Consider the following 27,734-nt stretch of genomic DNA (forward strand, 5'->3'; position numbering starts at 1 on the left):
CACTGTAAATCAGGTCCCAAAGCAATGCCTGCCTTCACATTAACATCCTGGAGTTTTGAGTGATCAGGCCAGCTTTTAAGGAGGTGTCACTGACTGAGGGAGCCTTGATGGACAATACATCTGCAATGTTCTTCATCAGACAAAATGGTGCTCACGCCTCCCTTTGTCAAGAAGCAATAATTTTCTGAAACTGGTGCGTCACTCACAAAATAACCCTGGGCTGCCAGAGCTGATGCCATATTTGGAAGGGCTGTTCTCAGTTCTCTTTTTGACTAAGTTAGCTAGTTAGACAAGACTCCTCAGTATGTCCTGTGAGAATTACTGCTTGCTAGCCAGCACCAGTGGGATCCACATGGACAAGGACGCAAAGAGGAAAGAACAGTTACTTATACAGTTACTGTAGTTTTTTGCAAAGTCTTGTCCATGTGGATCCCATGACCCACTCTTCATCCCTGCTCCTTTGGAGTCCTTATCTCTGGGATTTTGAATTACTGAGGGAGCAGAGCTGGTTGGATCCATACAGCCTGTTGTATGTTTAGCTGGGGATGGTGGAAGGGACGGGTGAGGATGTTTAGGGTGCAGGTACAGCCCCCAACACACTACTTGCTAGAAGAGTCTGATCTTGTGCACATGGGGCACAAGCACACCAACAGTGAAATCTGCACAGACATCGCATCTTGCAGAACCACATCTACTGTAAGGTAGGTAACAGTTCTCTTCTTACGAGCTTACCTGATCCAATTCACATTGAAGTCAATGGAAAAACTCTCATTCTTCCCTGGGAGTTGGATCGGGCCCTAAACTGAAAAGACAGATAAAGGTGGGAGAAAGCAAGCATTACTTACCCCCGTTTTACTGAGAAGGACTTGAGGCACAGTGCTATTAAGTGACTTGCCTAAAGTAATGCAGGAAGCCTGTGACACATCCAGGAATTAAACCCAGATCTGAATCTCTGTCCAGTGCTTTAACCACAAGATGGTCCCTTCCTCTCACAAAAATTAACCAATTCAAATGAAAACTGAAATGGTTAAAATCTTAACTCCAATCAGCATCACTGTCCTAAAATCTCAGGCAAGCAAAAATAAAGCAAGCTCACTTCAGTTTGCAGTCAGCCAGGACTTTGTGGACCTTTGCATATTAATGCAAATGAGGAAATGGTTCAATTAGTACACTGTCATTACACTAGGTAATGGAATCAAGAGACAGCCTCCTGCTGCCCTATGAAGCCTTCAGTCTTCGTGAAAAAACATCAAAATACTAATCCATGTTATATCTACCTACCAACCCAAGCAATGTCCAAAACTAAACCCTCTCCCACCCATCCTTGAAATACGGACTCCCACCTACCACCCAAATCTTCTCCATCTTTGGATCTCCTATGCACCAGGTGGTTGAAAGCTCAGTACACATTTAGAACAAATATATTCTGCATGAGTCATATTGAAAAATACTGGTTCCAAACATGAAATGGTTAATTTACCAGGTAACCAAATACATTCTTTAGAGATGCAAACAGAAAATTAATTGCCATTTGCTCATGCTGATCTTTTTTGTTTAACATGCCATTTACTGTTCAGTGCATAATAACCATTTGGAGAATAGTTAAATAGTCTCTCATGGAAAATGTGAGATGCCAATCAAGCAAGTGCACCAGCAAACAGGGGTGAAATCTCGATTTTAAAAAAACAATACCATTCATATGACGCCTGCCATTCTCTGTTTTTGTTTAGGAAAGAAATATTCTAAAGGCAGAAAATGAAGCTTTAAAGATTCAGCTTAAACAGGCACACAAAACAATTGAATCTCTCAGTATTCAACGCAGAAATCATGTCTTGGATAATACACAACACAGAGACTGCGCGTAGCTGACAAGGCACGAGCTCTCCTCTGGATGAATGTAAAAGGAGAGGGCTTTTTGAACTGTGACAAAGCTGCTGTATTCAAGTGAACAGGAAACAGAGACTGAAAGATTTTAAACAGAAATATACTCTGTTGAATCAGCGTATTTTGCCTGTTCAATATACTGCTGAATGTATAAATGTGTTCGTTTCTCTGACAGTTTAAAATAATTTATCTTCTGAACCCGGGAATTAATACGTTCTGGAATCTCTCTCAAGAAGGGTGATATAGGCCCTGAAGTTTATATTTATCATCAGTAAGCAACTTCCATGTCCAATATGGATGATGCGACTCTACAAGTAGCTACTGTTTCTGTCGAGTGCCCAGTGCCCACCTACAAGTGTTCCGACAAGGTATGTAATTAAGCGGACACCATCAACTCAAATTTGGCCCAGATTCAGGTTTTCTAACAAACATTTGATAAATCTAAGACTTTTGAGCAATTTTTGATAAGATAGAAATTTCATGGTCCCAATCATCGCTGCATTAAGAACTGGAAAGTGCAACTGAGTTCATTGATTTTCATCATCCAACATTAGAAATACGAACTGTCAGTAAGCAGTGAAATGATTTTAAGTCTTTCCTTTTTAATGCTCTAAGATGTGGTATATAAATATTTTTATAACTGATTAAAATTAAGCGTTCCTTTAAAATCCTCGCTTTCTGAGCTGGCCACACTTTAAACCCTGCAAAACTAAAAATTATAGTGCCTCATACAGAGCACGAGACTAGAGATTTCACACTGGAGTATTGCTTCTACTTTAATGTCCCATGCTACCATTCAGGTCAAATAGTCTTGATACTGGCCCTGCTGGCTCAGTGGTTAATGGTTGAAGACAGATTTTATTGACAGCGGAAAAGATGTTGGCTATTTTCTTTAACTTCTCTCCATCTTTCAGTCCTTCATTTATAAGTGTGCAATATGTTCTTATGTTTCAAGACTTAATCATAAAATACAAATATTAAAATTAAGGAAGGGGAATTTTCAGTCCATGACAGCATTTAACTGTCATGGCCTCCAACTATGGATCCTATCAAAGTTGGGGAAGTACAAAGCCTCCTCACCATTGACAGCCTTCCTCTATAGCTTAAGTTATTATTTATTATTTTTGGCGCATCTAAGGGTGCCAAAGGACTAGGACTCTAGTGGGCTAAGCACTGTACAAATAACTTGAAGGCACTCCCTGCCCCCAAGAGCTCATGAGCTAGGATTTGTTGGCATAAATACAAAACAGACTTTGTATGTGATTATTATGTGGTTGCCAGCATTTCGGAAAAAAGTGGCGGTGGAACAATTCTGAGAAGGCGCGGGGGGGGGGGGGGAAGAGAGAGAAGGGAAGAAGTACATCATGGGGAATTTCAGGTTATGTTCTTGTGGGTAGTTTAGTTCACTAACGGTTCAGCTAAGCAACCAGAATCCACAGCAAACGTGTCTCTCCATCGTGAACCCATCCCTCCCCAGAGAATCTCCTCTTCCCGCTCCTTACCTGCAGTTGTCTTTTTGGGAGGAGGACTGAAGGTCTGTATTTCTCCCCTTGCATGGGAAAGAGGCATCTACTTCACACTACCAGGGAGCCTCTAGCCTTCATCTCTTTTTGTCTCTCCTGTGGAAGCTGGGGAGATTTGGAGTTTCCTGAATCCCTTAGGGTCCTCCTGCCCTGTCCCCATTCTGTATTGAATCCATGTACTTTTTCCTGGCCCCAGTCACTGAGCAATTAATCCCCTTCCCCAAACATGCCATCTCAAAATTCATTGCTTCCTCCATCTCTCTCCTTCCCCTCCTTACATGTGTGTTAATTTGGTGCAATAAACAGTCTCTTTCTAACAGGAGTCCTCAGCAGCAAGAAGTTCTGCTCTGCCATTAAATTTCCTGCCTGACTCTCAGGACCCTGCTACACCTGCTCTTCTGCACACATTCTCCCTCTCGGGTCCTAGGTCACTGGCTGGAGTATCAGCTTGCTAAGGCCATTTGTAAAGTTCTTCAACTGCCTTGTCTAAAAATCCATGCCAGTGTGGGTCAGATTTTTGACACAGATTATTAATTTGTGCATGTGGAACCGGCATTTGGGGCTGTACCTAGCTCCCACTGAAATCAACAGCAAAACCTCCATTGGCTAAACTGGGAAAAAGAACAAGCCCTACCACATGCAAGTCACATAACTGCATTTCTGATTTTTGCACAGGTATAAAAATATCTCCCATTGTTTCTGAAACTGGGTTCTTGTCTGTAGTTCTGGTATCCCTGTATGTCTGTGATAGTGCAAGAAACACTCTTTATAGGAGAGAGCTCCCCAGCCTGTGCCCTTTTGACCAAGAAGCCGGAGTGCTGGAGGTTTCAGACACTCTCCTTTCGCTACCTCTTCTTAGAGGCTGAAGGTTGCTGTACCTCCCTGGGATGATCTGCCTGGAGTTCCCAAACAGTCTAGTTTTCAAAAGTCTGATGCTCATTTACAAGGTCCCTTTACACTGCTCTACCAGCATAAAGGTGTTTTAATGTAAATACATTTCAGGGGGTGTAAGTTTAATTAAGAATAGAGAGGAATAGACATAGGCTCTGTATACAGTATTTAATCTAACACTGTCAAATTCAGCTAGATAGGTTCTCCTTATGACAAACTCTTAGAAATATGATGTATTTTTATTTGCTGTGGGCTTGTCTATACAGGGAAATTAATTCAGATTAAGGTAAAGCGTGAATTTAAAGCAGAATAGCTATTCTTGATTAACTCCCTTAACCCATTTTAGATTAAGCTAATTCAGAATAAGGCACTTTTATTCCAGATTAAAAACATCTACACAGGGAGTTAATCAAGAACAACTTTAAATTTAAATCCAACCTTAATCTGAACTTCCCTATATAGACAAGCCCACAAAAAATAAAAATTCGAGCTGTCAAGGAATTAAAAAAAAATTAATCGGGATTAATTGCACTGTTAAACAATAATGGAATACTATTTATATAAATTTGTGGATGTTTTCCATAGTTTCCAATAAATTGATTTCAGTTACAACACATAATACAAAGTGTACAGTAGTCACTTTATATTTATTTTTATTATAAATATTTGCACTGCAAAAATAAAAATAGTATTTTTCAATACACCTAATAAAAGTACTATAGTGCAATCTCTTTATCATGAAAGTTAAACTTACAAATGTAGAATTATGTACAAAAAATAACTGCATTGAAAAACAAAACAATGTAAAACTTTAGAGCCTATGAGTCTACTCAGTCCAACTTCTTGTTCAGCCAATTGCTCAGACAAACAAGTTTGTTCACATTTGCAGGAGATAATGCTGCTTGCGTCTTGTTTACAATGTCACCTGAAAGTGAGAACAGGCGTTCGCATAGAACTGTTGTAGCTGGCATTGCAAGATATTTACGTGCCAGATGCTAAAGATTCATATGTCCCTTCATGCTTTAACCACCATTCCAGAGGACATGTGTCCATGCTGATGATGGGTTCTGCTCGATAACAATCCAAAGAAGTGCAGATTGACGCATGTTTTCATCATCTGAGTCAGATGCCACTAGCAGAAGGTTGATTTTCTTTTTTGGTGGTTCGGGTTCTGTAGTTTCCGCATCGGAGTGTTGCTCTTTTAAGACTTCTTGAAGCATGCTCCATATCCCGTCCCTCTCAGATTTTGGAAGGCACTTCAGATTCTTAAACCTTCAGTTGAGTGCTGTAGCTGTCTTTAGAAATCTCACATTGGTACCTTTGCGTTTTGTCAAATCTGCAGTGAAAGTGTTCTTAAAACGAACAACATGCCAGGTTATCGTCCGAGACTGCTAGAACATGAAATATATGGCAGAATGCAGGTAAAACACAGAGCACTAGACATACAATGCTCCCCTGAGCAGTTCAGTCACAAATTTAATTAACGCATTACTTTTTAAACGAGCATCATCAGCATGGAAGCATGTCCTCTGAAATGGTGCCAAAGCATGAAGCGGCATACAAATGTTTAGCATATCTGGCATGTAAATACCTTCCAATGCTGGCTACAAAAGTGCCATGCGAACGTCTGTTCTCGCTTTCAGGAGACATTGTAAATAAGGATACCAATGCGGAGATCTACAAGATGTGACCGGGATCGACTCCTCCCTGCTGGCACCATGGCAAAAGATCAATGCCTTGAACACCTTCCTGATCCCCCGTATCTCATTTATCCTGAGGGGATCTGCCGTGATGAAGGTACCTCTGAACAAGACAGACAACACCATCCGGCAGCTGGTGAAGAAGTGTATGTTTCTTCCCCAGGGGCCAGCAATGAACTGGTGTACATCTCGCACAGGCAGGGCGGTGCCAAAATCACTCGAATGGCTGATCTGTGCGACGTTGCCATGATCACTCACACTCTCTGCCTTCTGACGTGCCCGGACGCCATGGTGAGGAACATCACAGAGAGTGCTCTAAAGGATGCTGTCAAGAAGCAAATCGCCAGGACCCCCTCCAACCAAGATGTCGCCACCTACCTGAGCAGCTCGCTGGAAGGTAAATTTGGAAGAGACAGGGGAGACTTTGCTTCGCTCTGGACTCGTGCCCACAATGCTACACGACGACTGGAGAAGCCTATCAGCTGCCACTGGACGTGGTGCGAGGAACGCTAGGAGCTGGGAGTCCTGGTGCCACAGGTGAAGAATACAGATGACACTATCGTCACTCAGAAAACTAGAACCATGCTGGAGAGGACCCTGAAGGATACCATCCACTGCCAATACGTGGAAAACCTAAAACGGAAGCCAGACCAGGTGAAGGCATTTGAGGTGACTTGCAAATGGGATGCCAGCAACCACTTCCTCCCTGGGGGCAGCTTCACCTGATTTGCCAACTGGAGGTTCATCCACAGGGCCCTGCTCAACTGCGTCCCACTGAACGAAGCCGTCTGCCACAGGAATCAGGACAAGCGACGCAGGAAGTGCGGCTATGCCAACGAGCCCACGTCCTGTGTAGCTGCAAGCCCCATTCGAGAGCTTGGCAGCTGCAACCAAATGCCATCCAAGATCGCCTGGCCAGAGCCATCCCGCCACCCATGGGAAAGGTTGCCGTAAACTCCACTATCCCTGGAACTGACAGCCAACTGCGACATCGTCATCACCAGCGAGGACTGGAAGAAGATCATCATGGTGGACGTCATGGTACCATTCGAGAACAGGACCCTGGCTTTCCACGATGCCCGAGCTCGAAAGTTAGAGAAATATGTCCCTCTGGCCAAAACCTTGAGAGCTGAGGGTTACCAGGGCAGACACATGCACTGATCGTTGGAGCCTTAGGTGCATGGGACCCCAGTAACGAGCGAGTGCTGAGAGATTGCGGAATTGGTCAACGCTGTGCTCGGCTAATGCAGCAACTCATGGTGTCGGACGCCATCAGGTGATTGAGGGACATCTACATAGAACACATCACTGGACATCAGCAATGATGAGCTGCAGTGCCGATGAGAAGCGCAGTCAGAAAAGTAACAAATACTTTCCTCATGAATTGTATTTTCTAAATGGACAACCAACCTAATTCTCAGGTACTGAGGGGCAATCTTCACTCATTGATATATTTTGCTTTCCACAACCAAATCTCTGTACAACTTTTCATGAGTGATGTACCTGAGTATTCGGATTTTAATATCAAAACTGTATTGTTAAATCTATTCCCCTACATTTGGGTTATTGTGGATTATATACTCTATGTATATGACTTTTAAAAAACTAACTTTGTATTTGTGGATAATCTAAGCACTATACCCAGATGTACAGACACTCTTTTTCCAACTTATGTATTATATAATTTTTTTTAACGTTCACTTTAATAACAATTTTTATATCTGGCATGTAAATACCTTGCAATGCTGACTACAAGTGCTGTGCGAATGTCTATCCTTGCTTTCGGGTGACATTGTAAATAAGAAGAGGGCAACATTATCTCCTGCAAATGTAAACAAACTTGTTTCTTTTAGCGACTGGCTGAACAAGAAGCAGGACTGAGTGGACTTGTAGGCTGTAAAGTTTTACACTTTTGTTTCTGAGTGCAGTTATGTAAGAAAATAAAATCTACATTTGTAAGTTGCACTTTCACGATAAAGAGATTGCCCTACAGTACTTGTATGAGGTGAATTGAAAAATACTATTTCTTTTGTTTATCATTTTTACAGTGCAAATATTTGTAGTAAAAATATAAAGTGAGCAGTGTACACTTTGTATTCTATGTTGTAATTTAAATCAATTTATTTGAAAATGTAGAAAAGCATCCAAAATATTTAATAACTTTCAATTGGTATTCTATTAACAGTGTGATTAAAACTGCGATTAATCGTGATTACTTTTTTTAATCAGGATTATTTTTTTTGAGTTACTTGCATGAGTTAACTGCGATTAATCGACAGCCCTAATAAAAAATACATGGCATTTCTGAGGGGTTTGTTTTGTTTTTTTAATTCTGACCCTTTTGACCTCCCAGCCTGTCAAGAGTCACATCTCTTAGCTCCAGGCCAAGTAGAATCTTACAGCCAGCCCTTTAGCTCCCAGTCCTTTAATCTGCGACCAATTTGATATTCAGGTGTGACAAAATCCATTACACCCTCCGGGACAGAGGTGACATCAGCATTTCATCAATATTAATTATTATTATTGCAGTTGTACCTAGGAGCCCCATTCATGGATCAGGACTCGGTTGTGCTAGATGCTGTATGAACGTTGTAATGTTTAATTGGGAGGTGGGAGTAAGAGCCTCCATACAATAGCTTTGTCTCCTATGATGACTAGCATCCTCCCCTTCTTCAGTATTTTCCCTCTCAAAACCTAGCAGTTCAAATGCCGCTTTGATCTCTCCTCCACCGTACTCACCCTAAAGTCAAGGACTGGATCCTGTGTTTGCCAGTCAATTTTCCCTGGCTGAAGGTGCTAGAGTGAGTTTAACCCAGTCTGCTTTTAAAGCAAGAAAGTGTAAATATTGTTAAGAGGCAACTGAATAGTCTTTCAAATTATTGACAGATTAACATCCATCTGGCCAGGATGAAAACTGTGTTTGTATTTCAAGACAGAGATTCATTAGACTTTCACCCTGTATAACACATTGTTCACATTGACTGAATGGGGAACCGTTATCAAATAGAATTCAACTAAATATCAGAAACTTGTGTAACTGAAGATATTCATGTGCAACATCTACTCAGAGCTCTTCAAGAATACATCTCATAAGTTACTTTACAAGAATATGTCGTCTATTGTACACTGAATCTTAGCTGACCAAACAAAGATCGCATGTGTAATTTGCATTCAAGTATATGGTAATAAATGTACATTTACCCCATCAAAGCAATTTAAATTGTTAAATATAAAGTGTATGTAGCTTTTATTTAAAAAAAAGTTTTAAAAGTCCAGTTGAAACTAATTGTAAAACTCTGTAATTTTTAAATTCTTGTTTTGAACTTGGATCTTGGGCTGGTATCTCTATTGTTGGGTAAACCAAGCAGAGATATAAGCTAAAATGATTTGTAGGTCCAGTGCTATTTTACTGACTGTAAATACATGTACAGTATGTAAAGATAATTGTTATGGATGTGACTTTTTTTAATCAGTAGCTGTGAACTCTGTGCAGCTTCTGTTACTCATACACTAAACATGAACTATCCAGGATAACTGATAAGCATAATAAATTGCATGTCTGTGTTCAACAAAGTAATCCCAACTGATCTTGGACCATGCTTGCAAACTTGCTTTGCCCACCTCTTTCATATTTTTTTTTCTTTATGAAAAGAATTAAGGCAAGGAAAGTGCTCTACAAGTCTGACTAAGATGACTTTCAATTTTAAGATTAGTGGATACTAAAATATAAAGTGTCTGTGCTTTCTTACATCCGTAGATACTGAATGAACCAGATATATGTTGCATCTATTGTCACATATTTGGAGATTATCCGGCAAATTAAATAAAGCCTGAAGAACCTGGCTATCTGCTTAAAAGAACCATGTCAACTAATTTTAGGGCTAAAATGATAAAAATCTGATTTCATGTAATAGAATATGAATAGAAATATGTTTTAAAATTAAAGAGTTCTCTGAAGTTATGTGAATCTAACCACAAAAACCATTGTGCCTAAAGCAAGAGAACCACAGTAAAACTGAGGCAAAACAAAAGTGAAATTTACCAGCTTAACCTCTTTCTCCAAATTAAGTGAAATGTTACAGTAACTTTTTATAACATACACAGCAAAAAAATTTCATGTTTAAACTTTGACTTGTGACAACCAAAGGCATTAATAACAGGTAGAATAATAATAATAAAAAGCTAAATTCACAATCTCTTTAAATTACAATTTGGCAGATATCCCATGGGATTTTCATGCAGACACGGGATTTATCAAGGACCAGTGCGATAAACTAGCATAAAGGGTGCAAATTGTGTGTTTGGAATGAGATTTGCAGACCCTGTTTGAACCAGCACTTCTGTCCTGTAAACCACGTACATGAAGTCCTGATTCTGGAAGGAAAGGTTTTTGCAATCTCAGTTTTATTTTTCTCTTAACTCCATCTCAACTTCTCCTTTTCCCTTCTTCTATCATTTTGGTGCATGCAGTATTGTCTTCCTTCCCATCTAGGACAGGTTTCAGAGTACCAGCCGTGTTAGTCTGTATCCGCAAAAAGAACAGAACAGGAGTACTTGTGGCACCTTTTAGAGACTAACAAATTTATTAGAGCATAAGCTTTCGTGGACTACAGCCCACTTCTTCGGATGCATATAGAGTGAAACATATATTGAGGAGATATATATACACACATACAGAGAGCATGAACAGGTGGGAGTTGTCTTATCAACTCTGAGAGGTCAATTAAGTAAGAGAAAAAAACTTTTGAAGTGATAATCAAGCTAGCTCAGTACAGACAGTTTGATAAGAAGTGTGAGAATACTTACAAGGGGAGATAGATTCAATGTTTGTAATGGCTCAGCCATTCCCAGTCCTTATTCAATCCTGAGTTGATTGTATCTAGTTTGCATATCAATTCCAGCTCAGCAGTCTCTCGTTGGAGTCTGTTTTTGAAGTTTTTCTGTTGTAAAATAGCCACCCGCAGGTCTGTCATTGAATGGCCAGACAGGTTAAAGTGTTCTCCCACTGGTTTTTGAGTATTATGATTCCTGATGTCAGATTTGTGTCCATTAATTCTTTTGCGGAGAGACTGTCCGGTTTGGCCAATGTACATGGCAGAGGGGCATTGCTTGCACATGATGGCATATATCACATTGGTAGATGTGCAGGTGAACGAGCCCCTGATGGTATGGCTGATGTGATTAGGTCCTATGATGATGTCACTTGAATAGATATGTGGACAGAGTTGGCATCGGGCTTTGTTACAAGGATAGGTTCCTGGGTCAGTGTTTTTGTTCAGTGATGTGTGGTTGCTGGTGAGTATTTGCTTTAGGTTGGGGGGTTGTCTGTAAGCGAGGACAGGTCTGTCTCCCAAGATCTGTGAGAGTAAAGGATCATCTTTGAGGATAGGTTGCAGATCTCTGATGATGCGCTGGAGAGGTTTTAGTTGGGGGCTCAAGGTGACAGCTAGTGGTGTTCTGTTATTTTCTTTGTTGGGCCTGTCTTGTAGGAGGTGACTTCTAGGTACTCGTCTGGCTCTGTCAATCTGTTTTTTCACTTCAGCAGGTGGGTATTGTAGTTTTAAGAATGCTTGATAGAGATCTTGTAGGTGCTTGTCTCTATCTGAGGGATTGGAGCAAATGCGGTTATATCTTAGAGCTTGGCTGTAGACAATCGATCGTGTGGTGTGTCCTGGATGGAAGCTGGAGGCATGTAGGTAAGTGTAGCGGTCAGTAGGTTTCCGGTATAGGGTGGTATTTATGTGACCATCGCTTATTAGCACAGGAGTGTCCAGGAAATGGACTGCTTGTGTGGATTGATCTAGGCTGAGGTTGATGGTGGGATGGAAATTATTGAAATCCTGGTGGAATTCCTCAAGGGCTTCTTTTCCATGGGTCCAGATGATGAAGATGTCATCAATGTAGCGCAAGTAGAGTAGGGGCGTTAGGGGACGAGAGCTAAGGAAACGTTGTTTTAAGTCAGCCATAAAAATGTTAGCATACTGTGGGGCCATGCGGGTACCCATAGCAGTGCCGCTGACTTGAAGGTATATATTGTCCCCAAATGTGAAATAGTTGTGGGTGAGGACAAAGTCACAAAGTTCAGCCACCAGGTTAGCTGTGACATTTTCAGGGATACTGTTCCTGATAGCTTGTAGTCCATCTTTGTGTGGAATGTTGGTGTAGAGGGCTTCTACATCCATAGTGGCTAGGATGGTGTTTTCTGGAAGATCACCGATGGATTGTAGTTTCCTCAGGAAGTCAGTGGTGTCTCGAAGATAGCTGGGAGTGCTGGTAGCGTAGGGTCTGAGGAGAGAGTCCACATAACCAGACAAGCCTGATGTTAGGGTGCCAATGCCTGAGATGATGGGGCGTCCAGGATTTCCAGGTTTATGGATCTTGGGTAGCAAATAGAATACCCCTGGTCGGGGTTCTAGGCATGTGTCTGTACAGATTGCTCTCTGTATGTGTGTATATATATCTCCTCAATATATGTTTCACTCTATATGCATCCGAAGAAGTGGGCTGTAGTCCACGAAAGCTTATGCTCTAATAAATTTGTTAGTCTCTAAGGTGCCACAAGTACTCCTGTTCTTCCCATCTATGTATCACTGCACTGATCATAAGGATATCAAAAGGGCCTAAATATGAGTCATAGAATATCAGGGTTGGAAGAGACCTTAGGAGGTCATCTAGTCCAACCCCCAGCTCAAAGCAGGACCAATCCCCAGACAGATTTTTGCTCCAGATCCCTAAATGTCCCTCTCAAGGATTGAACTCAACGCTGGGTTTAGCAGGCCAATGCTCAAATCATATGTCAAAACGTTATAGATCTGAGATAAAACTAATCAAATCTCTCCTGTTTAAGTTTAAGGACTGGCTAGACTGCCTCTCCCCTCTTTCCACATTAAGCAAAAAATTTCATCTTAGTTTCATATTAAAATCCAGTCAATCAGCTGCCATTTTGGCTCTGCTGTACCTGTGCCTTGACTGTCAGCTGCTTCAAAGTACATTCACCATCCCAGCAAACACACAAAAGATGGGGAAGGTCAAAGTTCGGGGTAGAGAATTAGGTATCAGGCCAGCCTTCCCCGGTGTACTGTACACTCAGTGGTTGTACAAGGATTATTTGAGTGACTGGGAGAGATCCATTTACTGGAGACTGCACAAGAGAGGTATGGTTGTTTCACATATATTGAAAGTATTCAACCAAAAGAGAAGCAGCTGAAATCTGGAAATTTCAGGGCATTAATAGTAGTTTCAGGTAATATATTTGCCCATTAAGTTCCTGTGAATGTTTGCAGTTTTATATTAATGTTTTCATATCCTCTCTTGCTCTGTGAAAGACCCATACCAACAACAGAAACTAACTAAACAGGGGAAAAAATGCAACTGACTACACAAAAGCAAAAAGCACAAAGTAAATAAACTGAAAACAAACTTTATAGAAATATTTTTCATTTTTAGTCATTGTAGGCCTTGTCTAGACTAAGGACAATGGTGAGTTTTTAGAAATGTGTTAGCTGACATTAGAATTGGATGCTGTCTAGAAACTAGGTTGGATAAGTTTTAACTCTTAAAATTTTGTTAATATGTCATGGCTCATCCAATTTAAAAACACCCACTTCTTTCCCTAGTGTAGCTAAGGCATTAAGATTAAAAAAATTAAAAAAAAAATTCTGTTGTGTTTTCTGAGAGAAGTATAATTTGGTTTTTTTTGTTTGGTTGGTTTTTTTTAAGTTGATGGTGTCCCTTTAAAGGAAATATTGCTTGTCCTTGGGTTTCTAGTCTAATCATTTGGAGTGTTGATTGGTTAGTACTGGTACAAGAACAAACTAGGACTAAATTTATTACCATTTGCCTAAGGTAGAGGAGTCAGGTGTAATTACTGTAAAGTAACTTATACGTGTTGGAAACAGCAAAGAAAATGTTGCACTCGTAGCAATCTGCATTAATGTTTCTGTAAATTTGTTCGGCGTCTATAGTGGTGGTAATTTGTAGAATTCTGTCTGAAGATATATGTTAAATAAGACTGACTGAAAAACCAAGTGTACAGATTGTAAAGATTTTTTACATATAAGTAAGTTTTCTTTGTGTAATATTTATATTATAAAAGTTGCTAAAAACAGAATTAATGCCTATTGTAATTTTTTTTGTCCCATAAGCATCCAAAGCCTTTTTCTCTGGCAGACTTGCCTGATGCCTAAAATACCTCCAACAAAATCTCTACTCTGAAATGAGCATCTCTGCATGATGAACTATGAGCTTCAGGATATTTCTTTCACCACTTCCATTCCCATTCATCTTCCTTCAGTCTAATATCTGATGCACATATGGAGGACAGATTGACATCTGAATGGTCTTTTCCATTGTTAACTACTACAATCCTTACTTTTGAGCTCTACCTCTGCTTACTCATGTAAGTTACTACGTTTTCTCAAAAGCTGTTACGTCTTGAAACTCTGTAGTTGGCCAAGACTTTTGCCACACACATAGCTTCCAGGCAGAAGGCTTTGTCTTCATTGACATAAAGCCTTTTTTTCCTCCAGCAAGATAACTGATGCACATTAGTTATCTCACTGTAAAACCCTAAGAGGAGACAATTTTTGTAGTGTTTGCTGAGGCAGCTAGGTGAGGTTGCATCATATCCCACTTGTAATTGACCTCACCTAGTTTATCTTAACAGTAAAACTAAAGAGCCTTTCCTCCATTATGTTTTCACAGGATAGCTAAAGCCTATTAGTTATTCCATGGGGGGAAAAAAAACCTATACAAACATGCTATGCTTTCCTCTTTATGTTCAAAACGGTCTCCTTTTCAAGGACAGAACTGGAGACAAATTAAACATCATGCCATCTGGACTAATGCAGTAGCCTGGCCAGAAATGTGTTAATGTATTCATCCCACCAATTCTTGTGAGGCTTTTATTTTTCATAAAATACTTTAAAAAGCACATCACTTCCAGTTCAATTAAAGTTAGTGGCTACCAGAGCGAGCAGAACTGTCTCAAGAATTCAAAATGGCAGACAGACCTCAAGATATTTCTTTTCTTCCCATTAACTCAAAGTTAGTTCTTCCATTCTTGCAAGCTACCAATAGGAGACCATTCTTTAACATACAGAAGCAACTTATGACAGATGACCTAAACCACACTGTATAAAAGACGCAAACAAACTTTAAATACAGTACTTTATTTTTCAGTGTTCACAGCTATTAAAGTGTTTTCTTAAATTCTGAAAATAATTTCCCCCCCCCCCCCACTCTCAAACCACCCTCTCACCCCCACATTTTGGATGGATGATCACTAAATGAGATTAAAAAAAAAACAAAAAAACCAAATGTTCACAAACATACAACAAAATCCATATTACCCTCCCAAAACACAAGCTGTATTTACCCAAAACCAAAGTCTTGAAAATTCATTATTCAGGACGGAAACATAAAAAAAGATTTTGAGAACAGGTTTAAATCAAATCTATTTTTAGAAGATTTTATTGCATCTTTTGAAAGTTAAAAACCATACATACTGAACAAGGGAGACACAAAATAATGTAATCTCTGAAGTGTACGTACTTGTTCATTTTACTTTCTTAATGCTTCAGATTTTGGAAGGTTATAAGAAAGTTTCAATGGGCAAATTAAAAAACCCCAATTTATTTCACTTTTATTTTAGATCTGTTTTAGGTCTGGTCTACATGCTGAAGGTGCACTGATATAACTAAAGCTGTGATGTTGCACCGATTTAGTTAAATTGGTATGACTGTGTGGCCACTCTTACATGGGTTTAAACTTGATTTATGTCTGTCTGATTTATGTCAATCCTGTCACAGGCATGCTAAGCTAGTTCAAAAACAATGTAAGAGTGGCTACACACACAAAGCTGTGCCAGTTTAACTAAAAATCAGTAAGATATTTCACTTTTACTTAAACTGTTGCAACCATAGCATATAGACAAGCCAGATTTTCCTAGCCTCGGCCTCTTGGTGCTATTCAGATGTCCTTTGTAGCAGAAGTCATCAAAACACTACATTGGGACAAACAGGCAGAATTTCAGCTTAGGGACTGTGTGTGAGAGAAAGGGAAACTGTTCCCTTCCTTCCCTTTCCCTCCTGGTTGTTCTTCTACAGAGCCAGTTTGAGGACAGCAGAGTTCTGTATTAAACTTTTGTCCCCATCCTGACCGAAGTATCTGACAGGGCAGAGCTAAGCAGTGGAAACACTGCTCTCCACACTCCCTACCTACTTCTCTCTCTAATGCAGCAGGAGGCTGTCAGTGACTCCCATCTAACACAAGAAGCATGTGCAGGAGAGGAACTGGTGGTGATGTTGTGTAGTGCCAGAAGCGGAGTGAAACAGTCAGCTGACAGCTACAGTAGGCTAGGAGCTGCTGATGGAAAAGTCACTTTCCTAATTCTATGAACAGCTTTTTCAAAAGAGTGCCCTTTGGTTGCTCATGACCCCATTACTGTAGGACTCAAGGGTTCTCTGCTCACACCAAGCTGACCTCAAAGTGGAAGCAAAGGGAAGTAGAGTTTTCCTTCAGTACTGTTTAGCTCACTTCTGCCACAGATGTCCTAAGTAGTGCTCTCAGCCAGTCTCCAGTCAGGATAGGAGGTCAGGGCTGGGAAAAACTATATTCAGTCTAAAGGAAAAGTTCAAATAAGGAGTTTAAAAAAACAACAGAAGTGTTGTTATAACTAATCTTACAAGATTAGAGGAAGATATTTGAGGGAGAGAGAATAATTTTTAATGTTGAATATAGCCTTGGGCCATATTTTGGCGCAAATACATGTACATGAGGCTCCTGCTGAAGTCAAGGGGACCCATATGGGACCCCAGAACCAGAATATGTTAGGCTGGGACATTCATGAGAAGTTAATAAAGAAGGATCCAGCCTCAGAACTCTAGCACATACAAACAAAAAGCAGGCCCTATTCAGCTTAAAGCTACTACTGCAGCTACATAGGCTACGGAAACTCTTCAAGTTTTCTGTGCTCTGTAGTCAGGGACACTGCTCCCTCCGTTTTGAGAGACTTTCTTCTTGGCCTCAGCCACGTAAGTTACTCCCCTTTCCCAAGGAAAGGCTCTGATTCTGCTCAACTCAGATGTTATTCATGGTAATCAGACCCTGGGGACTCGTCTCAAGAGTAGACACGTCTAATGCCTCCCCACTAAGCTGGCCAACAGCTGGGGAGTAAATAGGCTGGACAACCTAAAGGTCTCTCTCTAGCTGACCCCTATAAATTGGAAGTTAGGACTTGTCTACATAGGGAAATTTACTGTTATAATTATACTGCTATAATTACCCCATGGACACACTTATTTCCAAATAAGAGTGCCCTTTTCTGGTTAATTTGTGTCACTTCCAAGCACTTAGGAGACAGTGGAGCCAATAGGGCCAAATAATAGGGCCATATACATCTCTAAAAATCCTACATGATTATGATCCTCACCAATTTCAATCAAAATGAGAGCACCCAAACTGATACAAAGAATGAGTGGAGTAGTGTTTTGGGGCAGGAAGCAAAGGAAGAGAAAAAGGATCTCATCCTTGCAACTGCAATTATTTTTGGGGAGGTGGCAGAAGGACATTGTGAGCTCCCCTTGCCCACTGACCAAATACCAGACACAGAGCCTGTGACTGACTTCCTTCTCAACAGGACAGTTCAGGGCACAGTCACCTTACTCAGCCTTCTGGGGCTCATGTGTTACAGAAGACCGTGTAAGTGACCGGCTGGCTAGGTGTTAGATGGTTGGGGAAATTTTTCATCACAGGTAACAGGGTCTGATTTTAAAGTGAGGTTCATAGAGTGCCACTTTTAGCAAATCATTTTCATTTTACCTATCAAGGCTCATCACAAATCAATTTTTACAATGCAAGTTTTTGACTTTGAAATATTTGTATACATTATAGATAAATACAGCATAGCCTTGTTTTGTTGACCATAGAATAGCATGGATTCAATACATCACTTGGAAACAATGAAGTTTTTTTGTTTTAAATTTTTTTTAGAGTATTTTAGATTTACTTCTGATGTTACATTTTTTTCAATTGTTCCATACAGAGGACTGAAAGAAGACAAGAAGCAGGAACCAGCACTCTACAGTCCTTTTAAAGCATATAAAACTAAGTATGGCCTACAAAGCCAAATGCCTCCTAAATCATTTCCTGTATTCTGGATATGACAGGCAATAATTAAAGAGATCTGAACATAAAATAGTAACATTGAAAAAAGGAAAATTCATTGTTTCTATTCACTTTTCCGGAATTTGTTATTTAAAAAACCAAACTGTTTAAGAATACACACATGAGCAGTGCAAAAAGGGGACTACTTTAAGACATCACATTTCGGTATAAAAAAATGTTCAGTTGACTAACAGGATTAAATAATATCAGGGATCAAATGCAGTGATTCATTAATAAAGAGATCATAATTAACTTTCCTAACACTAAACCATTGCTAATATACACACCTCTCGCTACCAGTAAATATCACAACCATGTTTTGTCAGTTATTAGTATTTACAATGTTGCTGTTAGTATCTTCTATATCCTCCTCCTCCTCCCCTTCCACCATATGGATCTCCATAGCCGCCTCTGCCACTGTAACCCCCCCTGCCCCCATAGTCTCCCCGTCCTTGGAAACCACCTCCACCTCTACCACCACCACTGAAGCCACCACCTCCTCCCCTGCCACCTCCTCCCCCCCAACCACCCCTCCCACCACCTCCTCCTCCCCCCCAACCACCCCTCCCACCACCTTCTTGTCTCTTCTGCCAAGGGGGCATTTCAGGAGGTGGGGGCTCAATCTCAGTTGGTCTGCCTCCACGGTCTGGCACTCTCCCCATCAGGACCTGTGTACAGAAATACACAATGCTTATGTTTAAATAATAATAAGGCTGCTGAAAGGATGTAGAAGTTATCTTGTGGATGAAGCACACGTGCCTACTCATCACAGGGAATGCAATACTACCCAGAGTGATCTGTGGGAGTTAGGACTTCCAAGTTATCATCCCATGTCTGCCACAGACTTGCCATGTGACAATGGACAGCCTCTCAGAGTCAGTTTTCCATCAGTACCACCAGCTAGCTACTGCCTAGGGTGGTCAGGTTTAATTGTTTATAGTGAGCGTTGAGATTTTTTTTAATCAAAGGTGCTACATAAGGGCTATCAATGCTCATGGCTCCTTAATCCTTATATTATGATGCTATTTAAATTCAACTAGAATGGCAAACATTGTTCAAATCCCATCAGAAAATACTGCAATGACAACTACAGTGGGTAGCATATATGATCTGACAAAACTGGTAACCATATGCAGCTATAAAATGGTTCATTGCTTTCTTTTCAATCAGGCATTACTGATGCAGTGCAGAGAACTGAAAAAGCAACAAAGTCCATAATGCAATGCTATAGTAGCACCTTCAAGTGAAAAGTGTTATCTTGAGAGTCACTTGACATGAACTGATGTACAAAGAGAACATTATTGGGAAAAAATATTCACACAGCATGTTATCATTCTAACATGAAGAGACACTGTACTCTAGTCAGCTTACATCTAAAACGGTCATGCAGAAAGACATGGAGTTTTAGTTACCCAAATAGCCTGTTGATAATTTTCTTGCTTTCAGAGGTTCTCTCCCAACCCCACACATAATGTATACCAACATGCAAGCTACTCAGATCACGCTCTGTCAAAATAGCATTAACACATACTGTATACTAAAATAGTATTTACAAAAACAAGGAAGCATGTGTCAAGTAAACCTTTGGATTCCAGTTGGCCACTTACGTGATGTCCTGGGATCACTCTGATGCCAAAGGGACATATCAGTCTTGTTTGACATACAACCCTTGAGTCTAAGGCCTGGTTTACACTGGAGGGAGGAGGAAGGAATCTAAGTTACGCAACTTCAGCTACGTAGCTGAAGTCGACGTACTTAGATCTACTCACGGCGGTGTCTTCACTGCGGTGAGTCGACTGCTGCCACTCCCCCGTTGACTTTACCTGCGCCTCTCGCAGCGGTGGGGTACAGGAGTCGACAGGAGAGCGCTGGGGGTTGATTTATCGCGTCTAGACTAGACGTGATAAATCGACCCCCGCTGGATCGATCGCTGCCCGCCGATCCGACGGCTAGTATGGACATACCCTTACTCTTTCATTACTATTCAGGACACTGCCTGATCCACATCTAATGTCTCCTCTTGTCTCCAGCTCACTCTCTTGATCTGCCCCTCTCCTGCTGCTTCTGTTTCTTGCTCTTTTGACCCACACATACTTCATGATCTAACCAAACCACCCACTTCCCAAGTATTCCAAAGCCAGCCCTCCCCTAAGTCTGCCTGTGTCCAACCTGCAATACCCATTCCTTTCAACTGGCTGCTGCACCCTGCAACCTTACTCCATTTGCACCCCATCCCATCTGCTTCTACTTTCCAAACCCTCAGCAATCTGCCCCCTTCGCTCCACCCATCACTGCAATTCACATCAAATAGGAATCCTCAGCAAGATTCCAACTTACCCCTAAAATAAATAAGAAATATGGGAACTGTAGTAGTGATTATGTATTCCTTCTAAGGCGGCTTTGGAAGTTTGTAGATAGGTGGTTAAGAAGTAATTTGTTTCATCTTCATTTGAGTAATTATGAAAAAAATTATAAACTAATAACAATGTTTGCAGTTTTTGAGTTTCATCATTCATATGTAGCTATCACATTTACATAGGTAAACCACAATATATATTTTTTTAATTTTGTAGTAAGAATTTCATTCCCATAGACGCCTGTTGTGCCTAGTTTCAACAAAAAGTTTTAAATTTATCAAGGAGTTATAAATCTCAGAACATTGGGCCATAATGAAAACGGTTTTAAATCCTTAGCTGTTATGGTATGCATAATATTCCTGTGATGGAAGGAATTACAAAAACCTGATATTTAGTAGCTAAGGCCTTCATCCTAGAAGCACTTATGTATATGCTTAACTTCAGACAAATGTAAAGTTAAGCATGTGCATAATTGGGGCCCATTGCTGTAAATAAAGTACCAAGAATTAATAATGCATTTGGACATATTGGCTACTACCTTTAGCTACAAGTCCTGAAATAGACTATAAACCCCATGGAGGTCCCTTTACAGCTTTGGGGCTTTACACTGTTAAACACTTGTCACTACTAAAATGAACCAACGATCTATCAACAATAAATATGTACAAAAATAATATTCCCCAGGCAATATGATTTCTAATTAGGCAGCAGAATTAGATGTTACAAAAGAAATTGGTGGAAACAAACTGTCAGAAATAAACGACAAAGTCATTTTAAACAAGACGCAGGTGGGGGAACCATGCAAAGCTGGATTTAGCAAGGTATAAAAAAATTAAATATGAATAGTTTCAGTAGCAAGCTATTTTCTGATTAAAGTTCATGTCATTTTATGATTTTGATGAGCAGTTAAAAAGTGAGAATCTTTTTTCCATTATGATTTCATCACAGAGTATAGTATATAGTCCGAATAACTCATTTGCAAGTAATTATGACCATAATATTTCTTAATCATGGAGACCACTTTCATTAAATAGTTACACAAATTGTGAAAAGCATATTTATTCTCAACTGTGATTTCAAAATATCTGACAATTTACATTGATCAGACAAGCGCCTCAATAATATTAAGCCTCAGTTCCTCACAGTCCCAATTTCAAATTCTGTTGGTTGAGCAATCTGGAAATTCACTTCATTTCACTAATTCATAAAAAGAATCATCGCAACAAAGTTTCTCCTACTCAAGAAACAATGTACACTAACATCTCTTGTGACTTGAGTCCCTGTTAGCGAAGCTACAATGAGCACTGATGACCAATGACAAATTCAGTTTTTCTCTGAGGTCCCCCTTGCAAGAAAATGTTTGGATGCTCTTCAGATTGCTCAAGATTCCTTGCAGGGCTGTGGAAAACCACTTTGACAGTCTCTACTGACTAGAAGATTTTGAAGCAAACCTAGGGAATCAAAAAGTGATATCTGATCATTTTTTTCTTGAAGTATCCAGGCTTGCCATTTCTACAATGGGTTTCTTCTGCTCTGTAGCTTCAAAAAAGCAGGACCACACCTGTTAGCTTCCAGGGAAGGCTAGGCTGTCCCTTTGAGAAATCTGCCCAGTGAAGCTGCTTCCGAAATTGGAAAATGTATAAGGATTCTTATGAGAGACAGGGTGGGTGAGATAATATCTTTTGTTGGACCAACTTCTGTCTGTGCGAGAAACAAGCTTTCGAGTTTACACAGAGCTCTTCTTCAGATCTGGAAAACTTACTCAGGCCAAGTCTATATTTCAGACCTATATCGGTATGATTATGTCACTCAGGGGCATGAAAAATCAACACCCCTGAGCAACAGTTATACGGACCTAACCCCCGTGTAGATAGCACTATGGGAGAGCTTCTCCTGTTGACATAGCTACCGGCTCTCGGAGAGATGGATTAACAATGCCAATGGGAGAAACTCTCCCGTCAGCATGGTAATGTCTTCACTAAGGGTATGACTATCCGGCGGGTAGTGATCGATCTATCGGGGATCGATTTATCGTGTATAGTGTAGACACGATAAATCGATCCCCGATCGCTCTGCCGTCGACTCCAGAACTCCACCACGGCAAGAGGCGGAAGTGATTCTAAGTCGATCCAAGATACGTCGACTTCAGCTACGCTATTCTCGTAGCTGAAGTTGCGTATCTTAGATCGATTTCCCCCCCCAGTGTAGACCAGGCCTAAAGCACTACAGCAGCTCAGCTGCACACCACTGCAGCACTGTACGTGAAGACAAGCCCTGAGTAAGTTTCCCAGAGCTGAAGAAGAGCTCTTTGTAAATTCAAAAGCTTGTTTCTTGCACCGACAGAAGTTGGTCCAAAAAAGACATTACCTCACCCACCTTGTTTCTCTAATATCCTGGGATCGAGACGGATACAACAACACTGCATACAACTAAGGATTCTTGTGACATTTATGGCCATTTCCTGCAATATTCTGGAAAAATCTTATTGAATTAAGTTTAAGTACTTTAGGAGTTCGTTGTATTAAAAATGCAACTGTTTATGTATTACTGTGGGGCTGTATGGAATGTCTTTAGGAGGAAGACAGGATTAAGGTGATCTCTAGGAAGTACCGTGAGCTTCAAAAAACTATGCTGAACAATGTAGCAAACACGAGTGATCTTTTGGGACAATACGTCTGAAGTGGAATTCCTAGGAAATACTTGGAGGAAGGGATTGTAAACTCCCATCTCCATATTCAGCCTTTGAAACTTCACCTTGAGGGACCTTTGGTCTGCTGCTCATCTGTTAGATGAGGACAGTTCAAAGACAAAAGAGACACATGAAGTCGTCTGTGCAACAAGGTGGATCCTGGCAAGCTGATACTATGGACCCTGCTGTCCACTTCCTGACTCCCGGCTTCATCCCCAGTTCCTGCCTTCAACGCTGCCCTGTTTTTGGCTCCTGTCCCATGTCTTCTTCCAGTCCCTGAACCCTGTCGGCCTGGTGACTGACTGCTCCGGCTCAGACCCTAGACTATGGCTCTGACTTCCAACTCAGCAGTGTCCCTTCGCTTCACCTCCTGTTTCTTGTATGACCCCAGCTCCCACTTTTGGCTCAGACACCTGGCTCCTGATTCTGGACCTACCCCTTGGCCTCAGGTTCCCGAACACCAGGCCAAACCACCCACAACTCGGTCGCTGGTACTGGTTTTCTACAGACCCTGTGTCATGATCGGAATGTGGGCAGTCTGACCTAGTGGTCGGAACAGGAGTCAGGAGTCAGATGCCAGGAGGTCAGAGCCCAAGACAGGCCAAAGGGCAGACCGAGAGTCAGGCATCAGGAGGCAAGCAAGGTCAGGTTACCAGGAGATAGGGTTCAGGCGCCAGATTAAAAGACATCAATTGGAGAGCGAGGTCAAGGATGAACTAGGGTCGGAAGCTGGAGTCTAGGGTCTACTGCTAGCTGAGTCTGGAGCAGAAGCAGGCAGGCAGTCTGTGTTGTTGCTCAGACTGTTCCTCACCATGGCTTCCTGGTTTACATACTGGTATCAAAGTGATGCTGGTTCTCCTCTTCTCTCTTATCCTGATGCTGGTGTTCCCATCTGTGAGCTTCTGGATATCCAGATGTATTCAATTCCTCTCCCGATACAGGTTTTTGTTTGTTTGTTTTGCAGTGGGCTGTGAGGGGCTGCCAATCAGTCCCTGTGGGGTGCTACTTCCTGCTGAGCCTAGCTTTGGGAGGTCCTCCCAGGGATTCCTAGCCTAAGCGTCTATATTCCTGGGGGAATTCTGCACCAAAAAATTAAAATTTCTGCACACATTTTAATATTATGCAAAATTCTGCATATTTTGTCAGAACACCACAATATAATCAATTTTGATTATTTTGGTCATTTATTTCAAAATACTTGTCAGCAAGAACATCTGTAACAATACAGACAAGAAAAAAGATTCAGGAATTTTTTTTTGACAAATAGATTCCTTATTAGGCATATTAATACAGAACTCTGAGTAGTAATTCATTTAAACTACAATACAGAAAAACCAGTTACTCACCTCTTGTAACTGTTGTTCTTTGAGATGTGTTGTTCATATCCATTCCAATTAGACGTGCGCATGGCGCGTGCACGGCCGTCGGAAAGTTTTTCCCCTAGCAGCATCTGTCGGGTCAGCTGTGGAGTCCTCCTGGAGCGGCACCTCCATGGCACTCAATATATGATCCTGCTGACCCGGCGCCCCCTCAGTTCCTTCTTGCCGGCTACTCTGACAGAGGGGAAGGGGAGCGGGTTTGGAATGGATATGAGTAACATCTCGAAGAACAACAGTTACAAGAGGTGAGTAATCGTTTTTTCTTCGAGTGATTGCTCATATCGATTCTAATTAGGTGACTCCCAAGCCTTACGTAGGCAGTGGGGTTGGAGATAGGGAATGCTGATTGTAGCACTGAAGGCCGCATCATCCCTGGCATGCCGGACGATGGCGCAGTGCAAGGTGAAGGTATGCACAGAGAACCAAGTTGCTGCCCTGCAGATTTCTTGGATCAACACCTGGGCCAGGAAAACCGCTGACGAGGCCTGGGTTCTAGTGGAGTGTGCGGTAAGAGCTGGGGTCGGCACCCCTGCTAGTTCATAGCAAGTGTGGATGCAGGACGTGATCCAGGAGAATATTCTTTGAGAGGAGATCCGGTCCGCCACCGTTACGAATAGCTGGGTCAACTTCCTGAACGGCTCATTGCGCTTGATGTAGAAAGCTAGAGCTCTGTGGACATCGAGGGAATGCAGCCACTGTTCCTGGGGACCAGCATGAGGTTTCGGGTAAAAGACAGTTAGGAAAATGTCCTGGCTGGTGTGAAAGTTCGACACCATCTTGGGGAGCAAGGCCGGGTGTGGTCTGAGTTGCACCTTATCCCTGTGGAAGACCATGTAAAGCGGTTCCGAGGTGAGGACCTTCAAGCTCGGAGACGTGTCTCGTGGACGTAATGGCAACCAGAAAGGCTGTCTTCCAGGAGAGATACAGGAGGGAGCACGTGGCCAGCAGTTCGAACGGGGGCCCCCCCAAGAGCCTCGAAAGGACCAGGTTAAGATCCCACGCAGGGATAGGCTGACGGATCTGAGGGTATAGACGGTCCAAGCCTTTGAGAAAGCGACCAACCATAGGGTTGGGGAAGACAGAGCGGCCAGACATGCCTGGGTGGAAGGCTGAGATAGCAACAAGGTGAACCCTTATGGAGGACGCCTCCAGGCCTTGCTGATTCAGGTGCAGGAGGTACTCCAAAATGAGGGGTACTGGCGCTGGTCACACCAACACGAAAATCTTTTCCACTTTGCCAGATATGTGGCTCTAGTAGAGGGCTTCCTGCTGCCTAGTAAGACCTCTCTTACTTGGTCCGAACACAGAAACTCCATGGGGTTCAGCCATGCGGCTTCCAGGTGGAGGGACCATATGTCAGGATGGCAGACCATGGTCCTGAGTGAGTAGGTCGGGGAGGAGAGGCAATGTGATCAGTACGTCCACTGACAGCTCCAGCAGCAAGGTGTACCAGTGCTGGTGAGGCCACGCTGGAGCTATCACCTTTGCCCCCTCCCCCCCGTGGATTCTGAGCAGGACTTTGTGCATGAGAGGGAATGGAGGAAAGGCGTAGAGCAGGCGACCTGTCCAGGGTAGCAGGACTGCGTCTGTGAGGGAGCCCGGGCTGCGACCCTGAAAGGAGCAGAACACTGGGCACTTCCTGTTGCATTGGGTGGCAAACAGGTCGACCTGGGGAAACCTCCATCTTTGGAATATGGGGTGTGCGACATCCGGACGGAGAGACCACTCATGCATGTGGAAGGACCTGCTGAGGCGGTCTGCCAGCGTATTCTGAATCCCTGGAAGAAAGGACGTTACCAGGTGAATAGAGTTGGCTATGCAGAACTCCCACAGTCGAATGGCTTCCTGTCAGAGGGAAGAGGAACAAGCCCCCCCTTGCTTGTTGATGTATAACATGGCCTAGTGTTGTCCGTTAAAACCGCCATGCAGCGACCTTGCAGTTGGGCCTGGAAGGCTTGGCAAGTAAGGCGCACCGCCATTAGCTCCCTGATGTTGATATAGAGGGAGAGCTCGTTCTGTGACCACAAGATTGGAGTCTGATGGTTCCCCAGATGTGCCCCCCACCCCATAGCTGATGCGTCCATAACCAGGGACAAGGAAGGCTGTGGAAGCGAACTCCCGCACACACCGCTCGGGGGTCGAGCCACCAGCAGAGGGAGGCAAGGACCTGTTCGGGCACCATGACCACTGAATTCAAGCTGTTGCGCCTCAGACAGTAGTCCGAGGCAAACCTGCAACGGCCTGAGCCAGAGCCTGGCATGCTGGGTCATGTACGTGCAAGAGGCCATGCTTTACCATGAATTTGTTAAGCTCGCGCAGGTCCAGAATGGGCCGGAGGCCCCCTTTGGCCTTGGGGATTAGGAAATATCAGGAGTAGAACCCTTTGTCCCTTAGCTCCCATGGAACCTCCTCCACTGCAAGGAGCGCGTGAACCTCCTGAATAAGGAGTTTCTTGTGAGAGAGGTCCCTGAAGAGGGATGGGGAAGGAGGGTGGGAAGGCGGGTAGGAACAGAATTGGACAGAGTATCCTGTTTCCACCATGTGAAGGACCCAGCGGTCCGAGGTTATTTGGGACAGTGGAAGTGGGATAAATTATTCAAAAAGGGTGGGGAAGAATCCGGGGTTAAGTCCGGTACGCAGTCCTCGGGCCTCCCTTCAAAAGGCCTACTTGGAACCCAATGATGGTTTGGTCGGGCCCTGGCCTTATCCCAATGGGCGGCTGGAGGGCTTCCTTCTGCCATTCCATCCCCTCCACCTGTAGAAGTCCTGTTTCGGCCGAGGAGGATAGTTGCATTGTTGCAGCTGCTGGGGCTTGAGGTGCTTCCTTTGAGGGCATGAAGTACTTGAGTTCGACCCCCTTGGCCGTAGCGGGAATGGAGCCTGGGGTCTGCCAGATGGTTTTGGCATTGGCCTGAATGGTCTTGATGAAGGGCAGGGCCACCCTCGATGGACCTTCTGGGTCCAAAACGTCTACCACCAGGTCCTCCAATTCCCACCACTTCCTCGGCGCAGGCCCATGTTGCGCACCACTCTGCGCAGAAGGTCCTGGTGGGCACGGCTGTCTATGGGGGGGCGGCCCAGAGACAGAGGTGCCTGCTACAGCCTCGTCGGGGAGGACGACCAAGAGACCAAGGGGGGAAGGGGTC

At 42.6% G+C, this 27,734-nt stretch overlaps 2 protein-coding genes across 16 annotated transcripts in view; one reads left to right on the forward strand and one right to left on the reverse strand.

Moving 5' to 3' along the window:
* The window catches only part of RASGRP1 (RAS guanyl releasing protein 1), an 81,442-nt gene extending 64,850 nt beyond the window's left edge, over positions 1-16,592 (forward strand). For 12 of the 14 annotated variants that reach the window (XM_024111164.3, XM_042857432.2, XM_042857436.2 and 9 more), the window contains one exon: positions 1,731-16,592. In XM_024111164.3, the coding sequence (XP_023966932.1) occupies positions 1,731-1,865 (135 nt within the window). In that variant the 3' untranslated portion in view covers positions 1,866-16,592. The remainder of the gene's footprint in view (positions 1-1,730) is intronic. The other 2 variants (XR_002889791.3, XR_002889790.3) reach the window with 2 other exon arrangements.
* The window catches only part of FAM98B (family with sequence similarity 98 member B), a 52,104-nt gene continuing 39,522 nt past the window's right edge, over positions 15,153-27,734 (reverse strand). For both annotated transcript variants that reach the window (XM_005309764.5, XM_024111165.3), the window contains one exon: positions 15,153-18,831. In XM_005309764.5, coding sequence (XP_005309821.1) covers positions 18,514-18,831 — 318 coding nt within the window. In that variant the 3' untranslated portion in view covers positions 15,153-18,513. The remainder of the gene's footprint in view (positions 18,832-27,734) is intronic.

This window comes from Chrysemys picta, chromosome 4 (assembly GCF_011386835.1).
Source record: "Chrysemys picta bellii isolate R12L10 chromosome 4, ASM1138683v2, whole genome shotgun sequence".
Lineage (NCBI taxonomy): Eukaryota > Metazoa > Chordata > Testudines > Emydidae > Chrysemys > Chrysemys picta.